Source organism: Engystomops pustulosus, chromosome 7 (assembly GCF_040894005.1).
Source record: "Engystomops pustulosus chromosome 7, aEngPut4.maternal, whole genome shotgun sequence".
Classification (NCBI taxonomy): Eukaryota; Metazoa; Chordata; class Amphibia; order Anura; family Leptodactylidae; genus Engystomops; species Engystomops pustulosus.
Window position 1 is genome coordinate 157,126,914 of NC_092417.1, and position 13,567 is coordinate 157,140,480.

The 13,567-nt window shown below is 46.3% G+C and overlaps 1 protein-coding gene across 1 annotated transcript in view; it reads right to left on the reverse strand.

Moving 5' to 3' along the window:
* Positions 1-3,978: 3,978 nt before the first annotated feature.
* LOC140071170 (ras-related and estrogen-regulated growth inhibitor-like) overlaps positions 3,979-13,567 on the reverse strand; it is a 49,442-nt gene continuing 39,853 nt past the window's right edge. Inside the window, exons 4-5 of the mRNA XM_072118531.1 lie at positions 5,661-5,734; positions 3,979-4,917 (exon numbers count right to left, since the gene is read on the reverse strand). Of these exons, the coding sequence (XP_071974632.1) occupies positions 4,435-4,917; positions 5,661-5,734 (557 nt within the window). The 3' untranslated portion in view covers positions 3,979-4,434. The remainder of the gene's footprint in view (positions 4,918-5,660; positions 5,735-13,567) is intronic.

The following is a 13,567-nucleotide window of genomic DNA, read 5'->3' on the forward strand; positions in this document are numbered from 1 at the left end:
AATAATGGATGTCCATCACATGACCATGGACAGATTAATATTCACAGCAAGCAGAGATCTAGAAAACTGTGACAAATTGATACAGAAAGTATATTGGTAAACTGGATAACTTTTCATTACACAAACAATATTAATCATTTGCTGAAAGTGGACAACCCCTTTAATTTCTCCTGTAGAGATGCTGTGGGGGAGATGAATACTGACTGCCAAGTTACTGCTAGTAGGCCAGCAGGGGGACACTTTCTAACTTTCCATATACTTTTAACTACTGCATTTCTGGATTGTGTTTTATCACAGAGGACCCTTAAAATATTTAAAGGAAGCAGTGACTGGCTTACCCTGGAAACATTAGGACCTGACCAGAACTCAGTTTGGTCACATTGGGTAGTGTGTGGTATTGCTCGAAGCTCCATTCATTTTCTATACATCTGAGTGGCTGTCCCAGTACACACCATGATCAGCTGTGGCATTGTTTTTGGAATGCAGCCATGTTTTTTAAGCCCTTTAATTACATGTGAAAACCCTTTAGATCAGTTTGCCACCCTAACTGTAATTCATCACCCACAATTAGTGATCCAAAAATGATGATTTCCAGTCATAAAGTGTAGCTCCAGTTCTAAGGAAATTTCCGCAACCAATCAGCACTCAGCTTTTATATTCCCACTCCTGTTTATAAAATTAAAGCTGAGCTCTGATTGGTTTCCATGCGAAACAAGAACAGTTTTACCTCAGACATTTATTATAAACCTTTATCCTTGATTAATAGGAACAAATTAAAAAACTGCCACTTAGACAAAAAAAACAGTGGGGCACATTTACTAAGGGTCTGGGGAGCGCATTTTCGTTGGGTTTCCCAACGATTTCCGTTTTTCGCCACTTCACACCAGGGATTGTGTGGCACCTGATCCGATTTTGGCACATCGGCGCCGGCTTGCACGTGACAGATATTGGGGGCGTGCCGTCGGACAAACCAACGGATTCGGACAACGCGCAGGATTTAACATTTAGAATTGTGTCGCACTTATAAGCACCGGGAAGAAGATGGTGAACTCCAGCAGACCTCGGCGCAGAAGCAACACATGCAGGAACTCGGACGCACGATCTTCATGAATCGCGCCGGACTTCATTCTCGTCGGACCGTCCGAATCGGGGATCGCGACAGGACCGGGTAAGTAAATGTGCCCCAATGTGTTGACCAAAGAAACAAAGATGGGCCGGAATATACCTCCCACACAAATTGAGGAGCCTTGGATGCTAAACGTTCTACTATCTTCCTCTGTGTAGATGCGGATGTACAATATGTACAATGTATAATGTATGTTTGTGTGTATATATTGGCTTCTGTCATGTATATATTTGCCTGTATGTTCCTGTGTATGATAACCACTGGTCCATACTGCTAGCAGCAAAACACAAATGTTGGTCAGTTGTCAATGAATACACTGGTCTCATAGCTAGAGACTAGCTATATTCAGGGGGAGGGTGGGAGCAATAAATCTGTAGGCCCTATTTATCTATATACCGTATTTTTTGGACTATAAGGCGCACAAAAAATCCTTTGATTTCTCAGAAATCAAAGGTGCGCCTTATAGTCTAGTGCGCCTTATATATGAACCGTACTTACAGACAACAGCTGCCTTGAAATGTGCACAGGTCTGCCACCTGCTGGTCATTCATCCTTATAATCAGCTGCGCCTTATATATGAACCCAGACGTTTAAGCAGGCATTTATTGATGGTGCGCCTTATAATCCGGTGCGCCTTATAGTCCAAAATATATGGTATGGTACGGCACATTTAGGGCAATCTAAAAATCCTTAATTTTAGAGATGCTCAGAACAAGTCATCCCGTCATCCCGATTCCTCTCCAGTCAAAGTCACTTGAATCCTTACTTTCCAATTTCCTACATACACTCACCGGCCACTTTATTAGGTACACCATGCTAGTAACGGGTTGGACCCCCTTTTGCCTTCAGAACTGCCTCAATTCTTCGTGGCATAGATTCAACAAGGTGCTGGAAGCATTCCTCAGAGATTTTGGTCCATATTGACATGATGGCATCACACAGTTGCCGCAGATTTGTCGGCTGCACATCCATGATGTAAATCTCCCGTTCCACCACATCCCAAAGATGCTCTATTGGATTGAGATCTGGTGACTGTGGAGGCCATTTGAGTCCAGTGACCTCATTGTCATGTTCAAGAAACCAGTCTGAGATGATTCCAGCTTTATGACATGGCGCATTATCCTGCTGAAAGTAGCCATCAGATGTTACAGGGTACATTGTGCTCATAAAGGGATGGACATGGTCAGCAACAATACTCAGGTAGGCTGTGGCGTTGCAACGATGCTCAATTGGTACCAAGGGGCCCAAAGAGTGCCAAGAAAATATTCCCCACACCATGACACCACCACCACCAGCCTGAACTGTTGATACAAGGCAGGATGGATCCATGCTTTCATGTTGTTGACGCCAAATTCTGACCCTACCATCCGAATGTCGCAGCAGAAATCGAGACTCATCAGACCAGGCAACGTTTTTCCAATCTTCTACTGTCCAATTTCGATGAGCTTGTGCAAATTGTAGCCTCAGTTTCCTGTTCTTAGCTGAAAGGAGTGGCACCCGGTGTGGTCTTCTGCTGCTGTAGCCCATCTGCCTCAAAGTTCGACATACTGTGCGTTCAGAGATGCTCTTCTGCCTACCTTGGTTGTAACGGGTGGCGATTTGAGTCACTGTTGCCTTTCTATCAGCTCGAACCAGTCTGCCCATTCTCCTCTGACCTCTGGCATCAACAAGGCATTTCCGCCCACAGAACTGCCGCTCACTGGATGTTTTTTCTTTTTCGGACCATTCTCTGTAAACCCTAGAGATGGTTGTGCGTGAAAATCCCAGTAGATCAGCAGTTTCTGAAATACTCAGACCAGCCCTTCTGGCACCAACAACCATGCCACGTTCAAAGGCCTCAAATCACCTTTCTTCCCCATACTGATGCTCGGTTTGAACTGCAGGAGATTGTCTTGACCATGTCTACATGCCTAAATGCACTGATTTGCCGCCATGTGATTGGCTGATTAGAAATTAAGTGTTAACGACCAGTTGGACAGGTGTACCTAATAAAGTGGCCGGTGAGTGTAGTTTTCAACTTTCATTTTTCTTATTTCTGTATAACCAACCTCTCCACAGATGCCACAGTCTCAAGATAATCAATGATAAACATAATTTTACATGTTATGTCTGATGAGTGTAAATGTACTTTTTCTAAAGGTTTGATGATAAGTGTCTGATCTAACGGTTCTAACCACAGGGACACCCACATAGAAGAAGAGTTGTACTTTAACTTATGTGTTAATGATGAAGTATATGAGCCCACTGACTATTGCACCTGGCTATCTCCATCTGTACCATAGAGTTTAAATTTGGGTGGTAGAGTGTACATGACACAGTTATCTGAATTGATGCTAACATGGTAACATTTTCTTTACCCATTTCCAGCACTAGGGGGAGCACACTGTATACTGAGTTATGTCCTACTGATGACTTCCATTTAAACAAAATTTTACCATGAAACTCAATGGATGTATGACTGGGGATTGGAAGTTCTATCTGATAAAAGCAAGATAAAAGAGGTCAGACCAGTGACATAGCTATAGAGGCAGCAGTTGAGACCAGGCCCATAGACCAGGGGAACCCACAGGACACAGTACAACACTATACTTTGATTTGTAGCAAATTTAAGCATAATAAATCCTTCCACCTTACTCCGTGCACTGATATTTATTAGGGCAGGCTGCCAGATGCACCCCCTTCATTAACCTTTAAGTATCAGTAGCCCACTATATAGTCAAGGAACTGTTGCATGAGAGCCCATGCAAACCTTTTTGCCCTGTTGCTTGTGATTCTTTAGTTACACAACTGGGTTTGACCCATATTCAAATTCTATTCAAAGCCTATTAAAAGGAAAACAAACTGAATCATAGTTGTCTTTTCTTACATGTATTAAGAACCCCCGCCCATATTTAAAATCTGACTTATAGTAAGTCTTTGACTTTATCTCTAACAACTTGGCCCAACCTATCTTCTGTTACTTTCCCTTTAAGGACATAACAATGATCAATACCTAGAGGTACACACAATTGATATGTAACCGAAATACAAAGTAAAAACGCATAGAGAAGCAGGATATGCAATGCCAAGACTTCATGCAGGTGAAGTATAGTGGAAGAGATTGCATTATGTCTCACTGGTGTCATATGGTCCTTCTAAATTCCCCATGATAACGGCATTATAGTGCATGTCAGTATAGTACTATCAACCTACACCTGACTAGTGAAGACATCTGTACATCTCCTACTCCTAGCATACTCAAGAGCTGTGCTTAATATTCTCCTGAAAATTCAGAACTCTTCTACATAACTTTTACTGATGAGTATTTTTCACTCCGGAATATAATCCCGAAAAGAATTGAAACTTAAACTTCGTCCGTTCGCATTTAGAGCAGAATTGGCGTAAATTTTGGGAATTTTTTCCATCAATTTGGACACATTCCTTTTCTTGAACGTCCCGGGTGAAAGGCTCCCTTGCCTCATGAGTTCATAGTAAAGAGTATTGAAGACCATGGCGGTTTCTTCGTAACTGTCCCTGGTGGAGATTTCGTAGAACGGACACTTCAAGGCCTTGGAAAGATTTTCCCCGTCATCGGTGGACACCATTCGATCGTACTGTAGGTCTTTCTTATTGCCCACAATGACTATGGGGGGCTGTTCTGCTGCTCCTTTCTTACTGGCCGAGTGAATGTGATTGATCAGGAAGCATAATCTCATGACTTCATCGAAACTGCAGCGATCTGTCACGGAATACACCACAGCAAAGCTATCGCCCCATTTGATTTTCTCCTCGATCTGGAGGGAGTCCTCTTCCTTCAAAAATTCCAATGCAAAAATTTTTAATCAATTATAACACAAGAAATTATTTTATTTCTTAAATCTAATCTATCGCTCATCCGCTAAATTAAACGGGACCCGTCACTAAACACAAAATGCTGAATGACATAATTCATCCTTTGCCCTGATCAATTTGGTTTTAGGATTTTAAAAATCCATCCACCTGTTCAAATGATATGGCCCTCCAAATTAACATGTGAAATAAATCAAAATAGCCAAGTGGGAGGTTACCTTATATTTTTGTATAGCACATAGAGACACACCGCCAGAGAAAATAAAAGGATGTTGCCCCTTGGCTAGAATGCAAATTACAATGGGACTATGATTATTGAATATTTTGATGGATTTCAAAAATAAAAAAAACACAAAATTGATCAGATGGGCATCAAAAATTAAATGTCTCTAGCAACTAGCCATGCCTATGATTGGCAAGGTGGACACAACTTGCTAGACTGTGTACTCTGCAGCCGAACCGGCAATATGTCCGGGTTAGACGGAACGCCCCCAAACCCCAACGTGAGCGATAGGAAAGTCCCGCACCAGCCCACTCTGCTACCTGGCATGGCCCCCTCCACCCCCACTTGCTGTGATAAATCTCCCCCTATATGTCCAGTAGATGCCGGACAACATCTGGACCCCAATCCCCTATAAACGTAGCTATGCCACCACAGACTTGGAATTTAGTAACACAACCAAGAACACTAAGATTTGGGACTTACCTGCCCAGCAGTGTCCAGAATTTCAAAATGGATAAATTCTCCCTCTATGGCAGCCGTGTGCCTGTAAATCATCTCTGCGGAGAAACAAAACTATATGAAAACTCATCTGTTACCAGTGATCCCAAATATATTTGCTTCTGCCTAATAGTTAATATAATTTGGTAAAAATGTAACACCACTGACTACAACCCCCATCATGCCCTGTCTACAGATCCGTCCCCCCTGTTCCACAGACAAAGCAACAATGGAGAGATCTGTATTCAATTGACTTGGTTGTTTCTTATATTTAAAGGGCTGTCTTTGGTGAGACCTCCCTCTCATTTAAAGGGGTTTTCCAAAATGGGGATTTAACAACGGGCACCAAGCAGCTTCACTAAACAGCAGCGTTCTGGTGACCACGCCCCCGATCCATTACGTTGTACCCATCAGTCACATGGTCTGATTGCAGCCCAGTCCCATAAGGCGAATCAGGCAAAGCTGCAATACTTGGTACAGCCACTATACAATGAAGGGTGCTGTTCGAGATAAGAAGTGAAAAGATTGCAGCGAACCCTGTGCCAGGAGCCAAACCTACACTGATTATTTATCCTGAGAATATGACATTGATATCTACAGTATGTACTGAAACATCCATTCACATCTCATTATAGCCCTCTGTAGTAAGGATAGGTCGTGTGGATTCCCGGGGGATCCTGCAATAAAATTGTATCCCCCTCCATAGGCTACTATGCCCAGTGATGTCACTGTTCTCATATGGACACACTCAGCAGAGGCTGGGGATGGATGCAATACAATTGTATCCCACCCTACATAGGCTACTATGCCCAGTGATGTCACTGTTCTCATATGGACACACTCAGCAGAGGCTGGGGATGGATGCAATACAATTGTATCCGTCCCCAATAGACTACTAAGGCCTCCGCTGCACGTACACATCACTCAGCAGAGCCTGGGGATGGCATTACAGTTGTATCTAGAGATGAGCGAGCACTAAAATGCTCGGGTACTCGTTATTCGAGACGAACTTTTCCCGATGCTCGAGTGCTCGTCTCGAATAACGAGCCCCATTGAAGTCAATGGGAGACTCGAGCATTTTTCAAGGGGACCAAGGCTCTGCCCAGGGAAGCTTGGCCAAACACCTGGGAACCTCAGAAAAGGATGGAAACACCACGGAAATGGACAGGAAACAGCAGGGGCAGCATGCATGGATGCCTCTGAGGCTGCTTAATCGCACCATTATGCCAAAATTATGGGCAACAGCATGACAGAGTGACAGAATGAAGCTAGATAGCATCTAAAACATCCAATAATTGACCCTGACACTATAGGGGACGGCATGCAGAGGCAGCAGCAGCAGCGGCAGGCTAGAGAGTGTCATGGCGACATACCCTAAATGGACTCAGGCTTCAAACCAATGGGTGGCAGAGAGGAACCAAAGGAGGTGAGCAAGAAGCGCTCAAATAATATCGGTACATGATAAAAGTTTGCCAGTATATTTTGTGGATTACACAGCAGGGTGGCGACAAAGTTAACATGGAAGCCATGAAAACAACCCCAAATTCTGCCTGACACAGCTCGTTTGATAAGGGGACCATGTATGGAGGCAGTGAACTAGTAGTAGATTAAAGGTGCTGCAGTTAAAACTATGTTAGTTGGATCTTGGCATGGAGCTGGCGCTCCGCTGCCAGGCGAGCTTTCGCCAATCCAAGCCCCTGTCTCTAGGCTACTCCCCAAACAGCACTTCTAAGAACCTTTTGTATAAGATCAAGTGTAGTAGCGTTCTTATAAGTTTAGGATATGGCGGGTGAGGGGAATGTAAACAGATGCGCAAGAAGCGCTGAAATAATATCGGTAAATGATAAAAGTTTGCCAGTATTTTTTGTGGATTACACAGCAGGGTGGCGACAAAGTTAACAAGTTTGTTGTGGAAGCCATGAAAACAACCCAAAATTCTGCCTGACACAACTCGTTTGATAAGGGGACCATGTATGCTTACAGTTCATGCCAGTCGCTGCACTGGCTGCCAGTCTCCTTTCGAATACAGTTTAAAATAATAACCCTCATCCATAAAGCTCTGTATAATGCTGCACCCCCCTACCTCTCCTCTCTTATCTCAGTCTATCGCCCAACCCGTGCTCTTAGATCCGCCAGTGATCTTAGATTAACCTCTACCCTAGTGCGGACCTCCCACTCGCGTCTCCAAGACTTCTCTAGAGCTGCACCAATTCTATGGAATGCTCTGCCCCGGACTATCAGACTAATACCTAACCTCCAAAGTTTCAAACGTGCTCTTAAAACCCATTTCTTTAGGCAAGCCTATAACACTCATTAACTGCATGAAGTTTTAACTCTTCTACTAACCCGTCCTGTGTCGTCCTCCCATCTGTTATCCAGCAACCAACAGGCACCAGACTTCTCTGCAGTCCCATTCACCCTGGACCTGGCATATAAGATGACGGCTGAGTGGTTCAAGCGACAGCAATTCCATTTATTATATTTTGTTCTATTCCCTAAGAAGAATGGCTTGACCATTAAATATTCTTTTACCTCGTGTTACCCCATCATCTTCATAAACCGTAAGCTCTGGCGAGCAGGGACCTCACTCCTGTTGTTCCATACAAATGTTGTGCTCTGTTACATTACATTTGTATTTGTTTCCTATGATTTGTAAAGCGCTACAGAATATGATGGGGCTATATAAATAAAGATTATTATTATTATTATTATTATGGAGGCAGTGAACTAGTAGTAGATTAAAGGTGCTGCAGTTAAAACTATGTTAGTTGGATCTTGGGATGGAGCTGGCGCTCTGCAGCCAGGCGAGCTTTCGCCAATCCAAGCCCCTGTCTCTAGGCTACTCCCCAAACAGCACTTCTAAGAACCTTTTGTATAAGATCAAGTGTAGTAGCGTTCTTATAAGTTTGGGATATGGCGGGTGAGGGGAATGTAAACAGATGCGCAAGAAGCGCTGAAATAATATTGGTAAATGATAAAAGTTTGCCAGTATATTTTGTGGATAACACAGCTGGGTGGCGACAAAGTTAACAACTTTGATGTGGAATCCATGAAAACAACCCAAATTTCTGCCTGACACACCTCGTTTGATAAAGGGACGATGTATGGAGGCAGCTATATGGACGACTTTTGGAGGTAGCAATGGAGACAACGTGTGGAGGCTGCTATGGAGACAATTTAATTTGGATAGTGCCTGTATGTGTCAGTCCCAAAAAGTTTTCAAACCAGAGGAGCAGGTAGGTGGCCCTCCAGAAAAATGGAATAGATTGAGTGCCTGTATGTGGCAGTCCCAAAAAGTTTTCAAACCAGAGGAGCAGGTAGGTGGCCCTCCAGAAAAATGAAATAGATTGAGTGCCTGTATGTGGCAGTCCCAAAAAGTTTTCAAACCAGAGGAGCAGGTAGGTGGCCCTCCAGAAAAATGAAATAGATTGAGTGCCTGTATGTGGCAGTCCCAAAAAGTTTTCAAACCAGAGGAGCAGGTAGGTGGCCCTCCAGAAAAATGGAATAGATTGAGTGCCTGTATGTGGCAGTCCCAAAAAGTTTTCAAACCAGAGGAGCAGGTAGGTGGCCCTCCAGAAAAATGGAATAGATTGAGTGCCTGTATGTGGCACTCCCAAAAATTGTTTAAAACAGAGGACCGGGTCGGTGGCCCTCCAGAAAAATTAAATGCATAAAGTACTATAGCTAGAGCCAGTGGGCCCTGTAAAAAAATAGCCAGTTTCCTCTGCTTTACTGTACAAAGAGGAGGAGAAGGAGGGAAATGAGGAGGAGGAGGAGTGGATAAATTATTCAGGTTGAGCTTCCTTCACCTGGTGGAGATTGGAAATTATGAGAAACCCAGGCTTTATTCATCTTAATAAGCATCAGCCTGTCAGCGCTGTCAGTCGACAGGCGTGTACGCTTATCGGTGATGATGCCACCAGCTGCACTGAAAACCCGCTCGGACAAGACGCTAGCGGCAGGGCAGGCAAGAACCTCCAAGGCGTACAGCGCCAGTTCGTGCCACATGTCCAGCTTTGAAACCCAGTAGTTGTAGGGAGCTGTGTGATCATTTAGGACGATGGTATGGTCAGCTACGTACTCCCTCACCATCTTTCTGTAAAGATCAGCCCTACTCTGCCGAGACTGGGGACAGGTGACAGTGTCTTGCTGGGGTGACATAAAGCTGGCAAAAGCCTTGTAAAGCGTACCCTTGCCAGTGCTGGACAAGCTGCCTGCTCGCCTACTCTCCCCCGCTACTTGTCCCGCAGAACTACGCACTCTGCCGCTAGCACTGTCAGAAGGGAAATACTGTTTCAGCTTGTGCACCAGGGCCTGCTGGTATTCATGCATTCTCACACTCCTTTCCTCTGCAGGGATGAGAGTGGAAAGATTTTGCTTGTACCGTGGGTCCAGGAGAGTGAACACCCAGTAATCGGTGCTGGAATAAATTCTTTGAACGCGAGGGTCACGGGATAGGCAGCCTAGCATGAAATCTGCCATATGCGCCAGAGTACCAACGCGTAAGAATTCACTCCCCTCACTGGCCTGACTGTCCATTTCCTCCTCCTCCAACTCCTCTTCTTCTGCCCATACACGCTGAACAGTGAAGGACTCAACAATGGTCCCCTCTTGTGTCTCGCCAACATTCTCCTCCTCTTCCTCCTCATCCTCCTCCACCTCCACCTCCTCCGATATGCGCTGAGAAACAGACCTAAGGGTGCTTTGGCTATCAGCAAGGGAATCTTCTTCCCCCGTCTTTTGTGACGAGCGCAAAGCTTCCGACTTCATGCTGATCAGAGAGTTTTTCAACAGGCCAAGCAGCGGGATGGTGAGGCTGATGATGGCGGCATCGCCACTGACCATCTGTGTTGACTCCTCAAAGTTACTCAGCATCTGACAGATATCAGACATCCACGTCCACTCCTCATTGTAGACTTGAGGAAGCTGACTGACCTGACTACCAGTTCTGGTGGAAGTTGACATCTGGCAGTCTACAATCGCTCGGCGCTGCTGGTAAACTCTGGATAACATGGTCAGTGTTGAATTCCACCTCGTGGGCACGTCGCACAACAGTCGGTGAGCGGGCAGTTGGAGGCGGCGCTGCGCTGCCCTGAGAGTGGCAGCATCTGTGCTGGACTTCCTGAAATGCGCACAGATGCGGCGCACCTTCGTGAGCAAATCTGACAGATTGGGGTATGTCTTGAGGAAAAGCTGAACTATCAGATTTAACACATGGCCCAGGCATGGCACATGTGTCAGTCTGCCGAGTTGCAGAGCCGCCACCAGGTTACGGCCGTTGTCACACACAACCATGCCTGGCTTCAGGTTCAGCGGTGCCAGCCACAGATCAGTCTGCGCCGTGATGCCCTGTAATAGCTCTTGGGCGGTGTGCCTTTTATCGCCTAGGCTCAGCAGTTTGAGCACCGCCTGCTGTCGCTTAGCGACGGCACTGCTGCTGTGCCTAGAGCTACCGACTGATGGCGCCATGCCCACGGATGGTAGTTCGGAGGAGGAGGTGGAGGAGGGGTGGGAGGAGGAGGAGGCATAGTAGGCCTGAAACACCTGGACCGAGGTAGGCCCCGCAATCCTCGGCGTCGGCAGTATATGACCAGCCGCAGGGTCAGACTCGGTCCCAGCCTCCACCAAGTTAACCCAATGTGCCGTCAGCGATATATAGTGGCCCTGCCCGGCAGCACTCGTCCACGTGTCCGTGGTCAGGTGGACCTTGTCAGAAACGGCGTTGGTCAGGGCACGGATGATGTTGTCTGACACGTGCTGGTGCAGGGCTGGGACGGCACATCGGGAAAAGTAGTGGCGGCTGGGGACCGAATACCGAGGGGCGGCCGCCGCCATGAGGTTGCGAAAGGCCTCGGTCTCTACTAGCCTATAGGGCAGCATCTCCAGGCTAAGCAATCTGGAGATGTGGACATTAAGGGCTTGGGCGTGCGGGTGGGTTGCACTATATTTGCGTTTCCGCTCCAGCGTCTGGGGTATGGAGAGCTGAACGCTGGTGGATGCTGTGGAGGATCGTGGAGGCGACGATGGGGTTTTTGTGGCAGGGTCCTGGGCAGGGGGCTGACTATCAGCTGACACAGGGGAAGGAGCAGTGGTGTGCACGGCCGGAGGTGAACGGGCTTGTTGCCACTGAGTGGGGTGTTTAGCATTCATATGCCTGCGCATACTGGTGGTAGTTAAGCTAGTAGTGGTGGAACCCCTGCTGATCCTGGTTTGGCAAATGTTGCACACCACAGTCCGTCGGCCATCCGGTGTTTCCTTAAAGAACCTCCAGACTTCTGAAAATCTAGCCCTCGCCGCAAGAGCCCCCGCCACGGGAGCTTCACTAGTTGACACATTTGGCGCTGATGCACCAGCTCTGGCCCTGCCTCTCCGTCTGGCCCCACCACTGCCTCTTCCAACCTGTTCTGGTCGAGGACTCTCCTCCGTCTCAGAAGCACTGTGTTCACCCGGCCTCTCAACCCAGCTTGGGTCTGTCACCTCATCATCCTCCGATCCCTCAGTCTGCTCCCCCCTCGGACTTCCTGCCCTAACAACAACTTCCCCACTGTCTGACAACCGTGTCTCCTCATCGTCGGACACCTCTTTACACACTTCTTCCACTACGTCAAGAAGGTCATCATCACCCACAGACTGTGACTGGTGGAAAACCTGGGCATCGGAAAATTGCTCAGCAGCAACCGGACAAGTGGTTTGTGACTGTGGGAAGGGTCCAGAAAACAGTTCCTCAGAGTATGCCGGTTCAAATGCCAAATTTTCCTGGGAGGGGGCAGACTGGGGGGGAGGAGGCTGAGGTGCAGGAGCTGGAGGAGTGGCGATTTCGGTGACATGGGTGGACTGCATGGAAGACTGTCTGGTGGACAAATTGCTCGAAGCATTGTCGGCAATCCACGGCATCACCTGTTCGCACTGTTCTGGCCTCAACAGTGCTCTACCACGAGTCCCAGTAACTTCAGACATGAACCTAGGGAGTGTAGCTCTGCGGCGTTCCCCTGCTCCCTCATAAGCAGGTGGTGTCTCACCCCGGCCAGGACCACGGCCTCTGACCCCTGCAGTAGTTGGACGCCCACGTCCCCGCCCTCGTCCTCTACCCCTAGCCCTCGGGTTAAACATTTTTAAAATGAGAGTTATAACTTTAATTTTTTTTTAACTTTTTTTTGTGTTTTTTGTTTTTTTTTGTGTTTTTGAGTTTTTAAAACCAAACGATGCTATCCTATTGCTATGGCTATTTTCTAGCCAAGTATGAAAGCACACTACTCTGCCAGATGAGATGACGCTGAGTTATTAAACAAAATAAACGTAAAATAAAAAAGGAAATGGCAGACTGTGCCTAATTGAAATCCAACCCCTAATAAATTTTCCCACTTCGGTCTTTGCAATGGATATGTGCGTCACTAAGCGCAAAACACAGCGGTCGCAAGTCTCACTACAAATTGCTCACAATTTGCTAGTAGATGCACTGCAGCAAGTACAGCCACCAGCAGATCAACCAGAAATCAAATATATATAACGCTACTGTAGGCGTAAGTAAGCCGTTTGGATTCTCCTATGGCTATTTTCTAGCCAAGTATGAAAGCACACTACTATGCCAGATGAGATGACACTGAGTTATTAAAAAAATAAACGTAAAATAAAAAAGGAAATGGCAGACTGTGCCTAATTGAAATCCAACCCCTAATAAATTTTCCCACTTCGGTCTTTGCAATGGATATGTGCGTCACTTAGCGCAAAACACAGCGGTCGCAAGTCTCACTACAAATTGCTCACAATTTGCTAGTAGATGCACTGCAGCAAGTACAGCCACCAGCAGATCAACCAGAAATCAAATATATATAACGCTACTGTAGGCGTAAGTAAGCCGTTTGGATTCTCCTATGGCTATTTTCTAGCCAAGT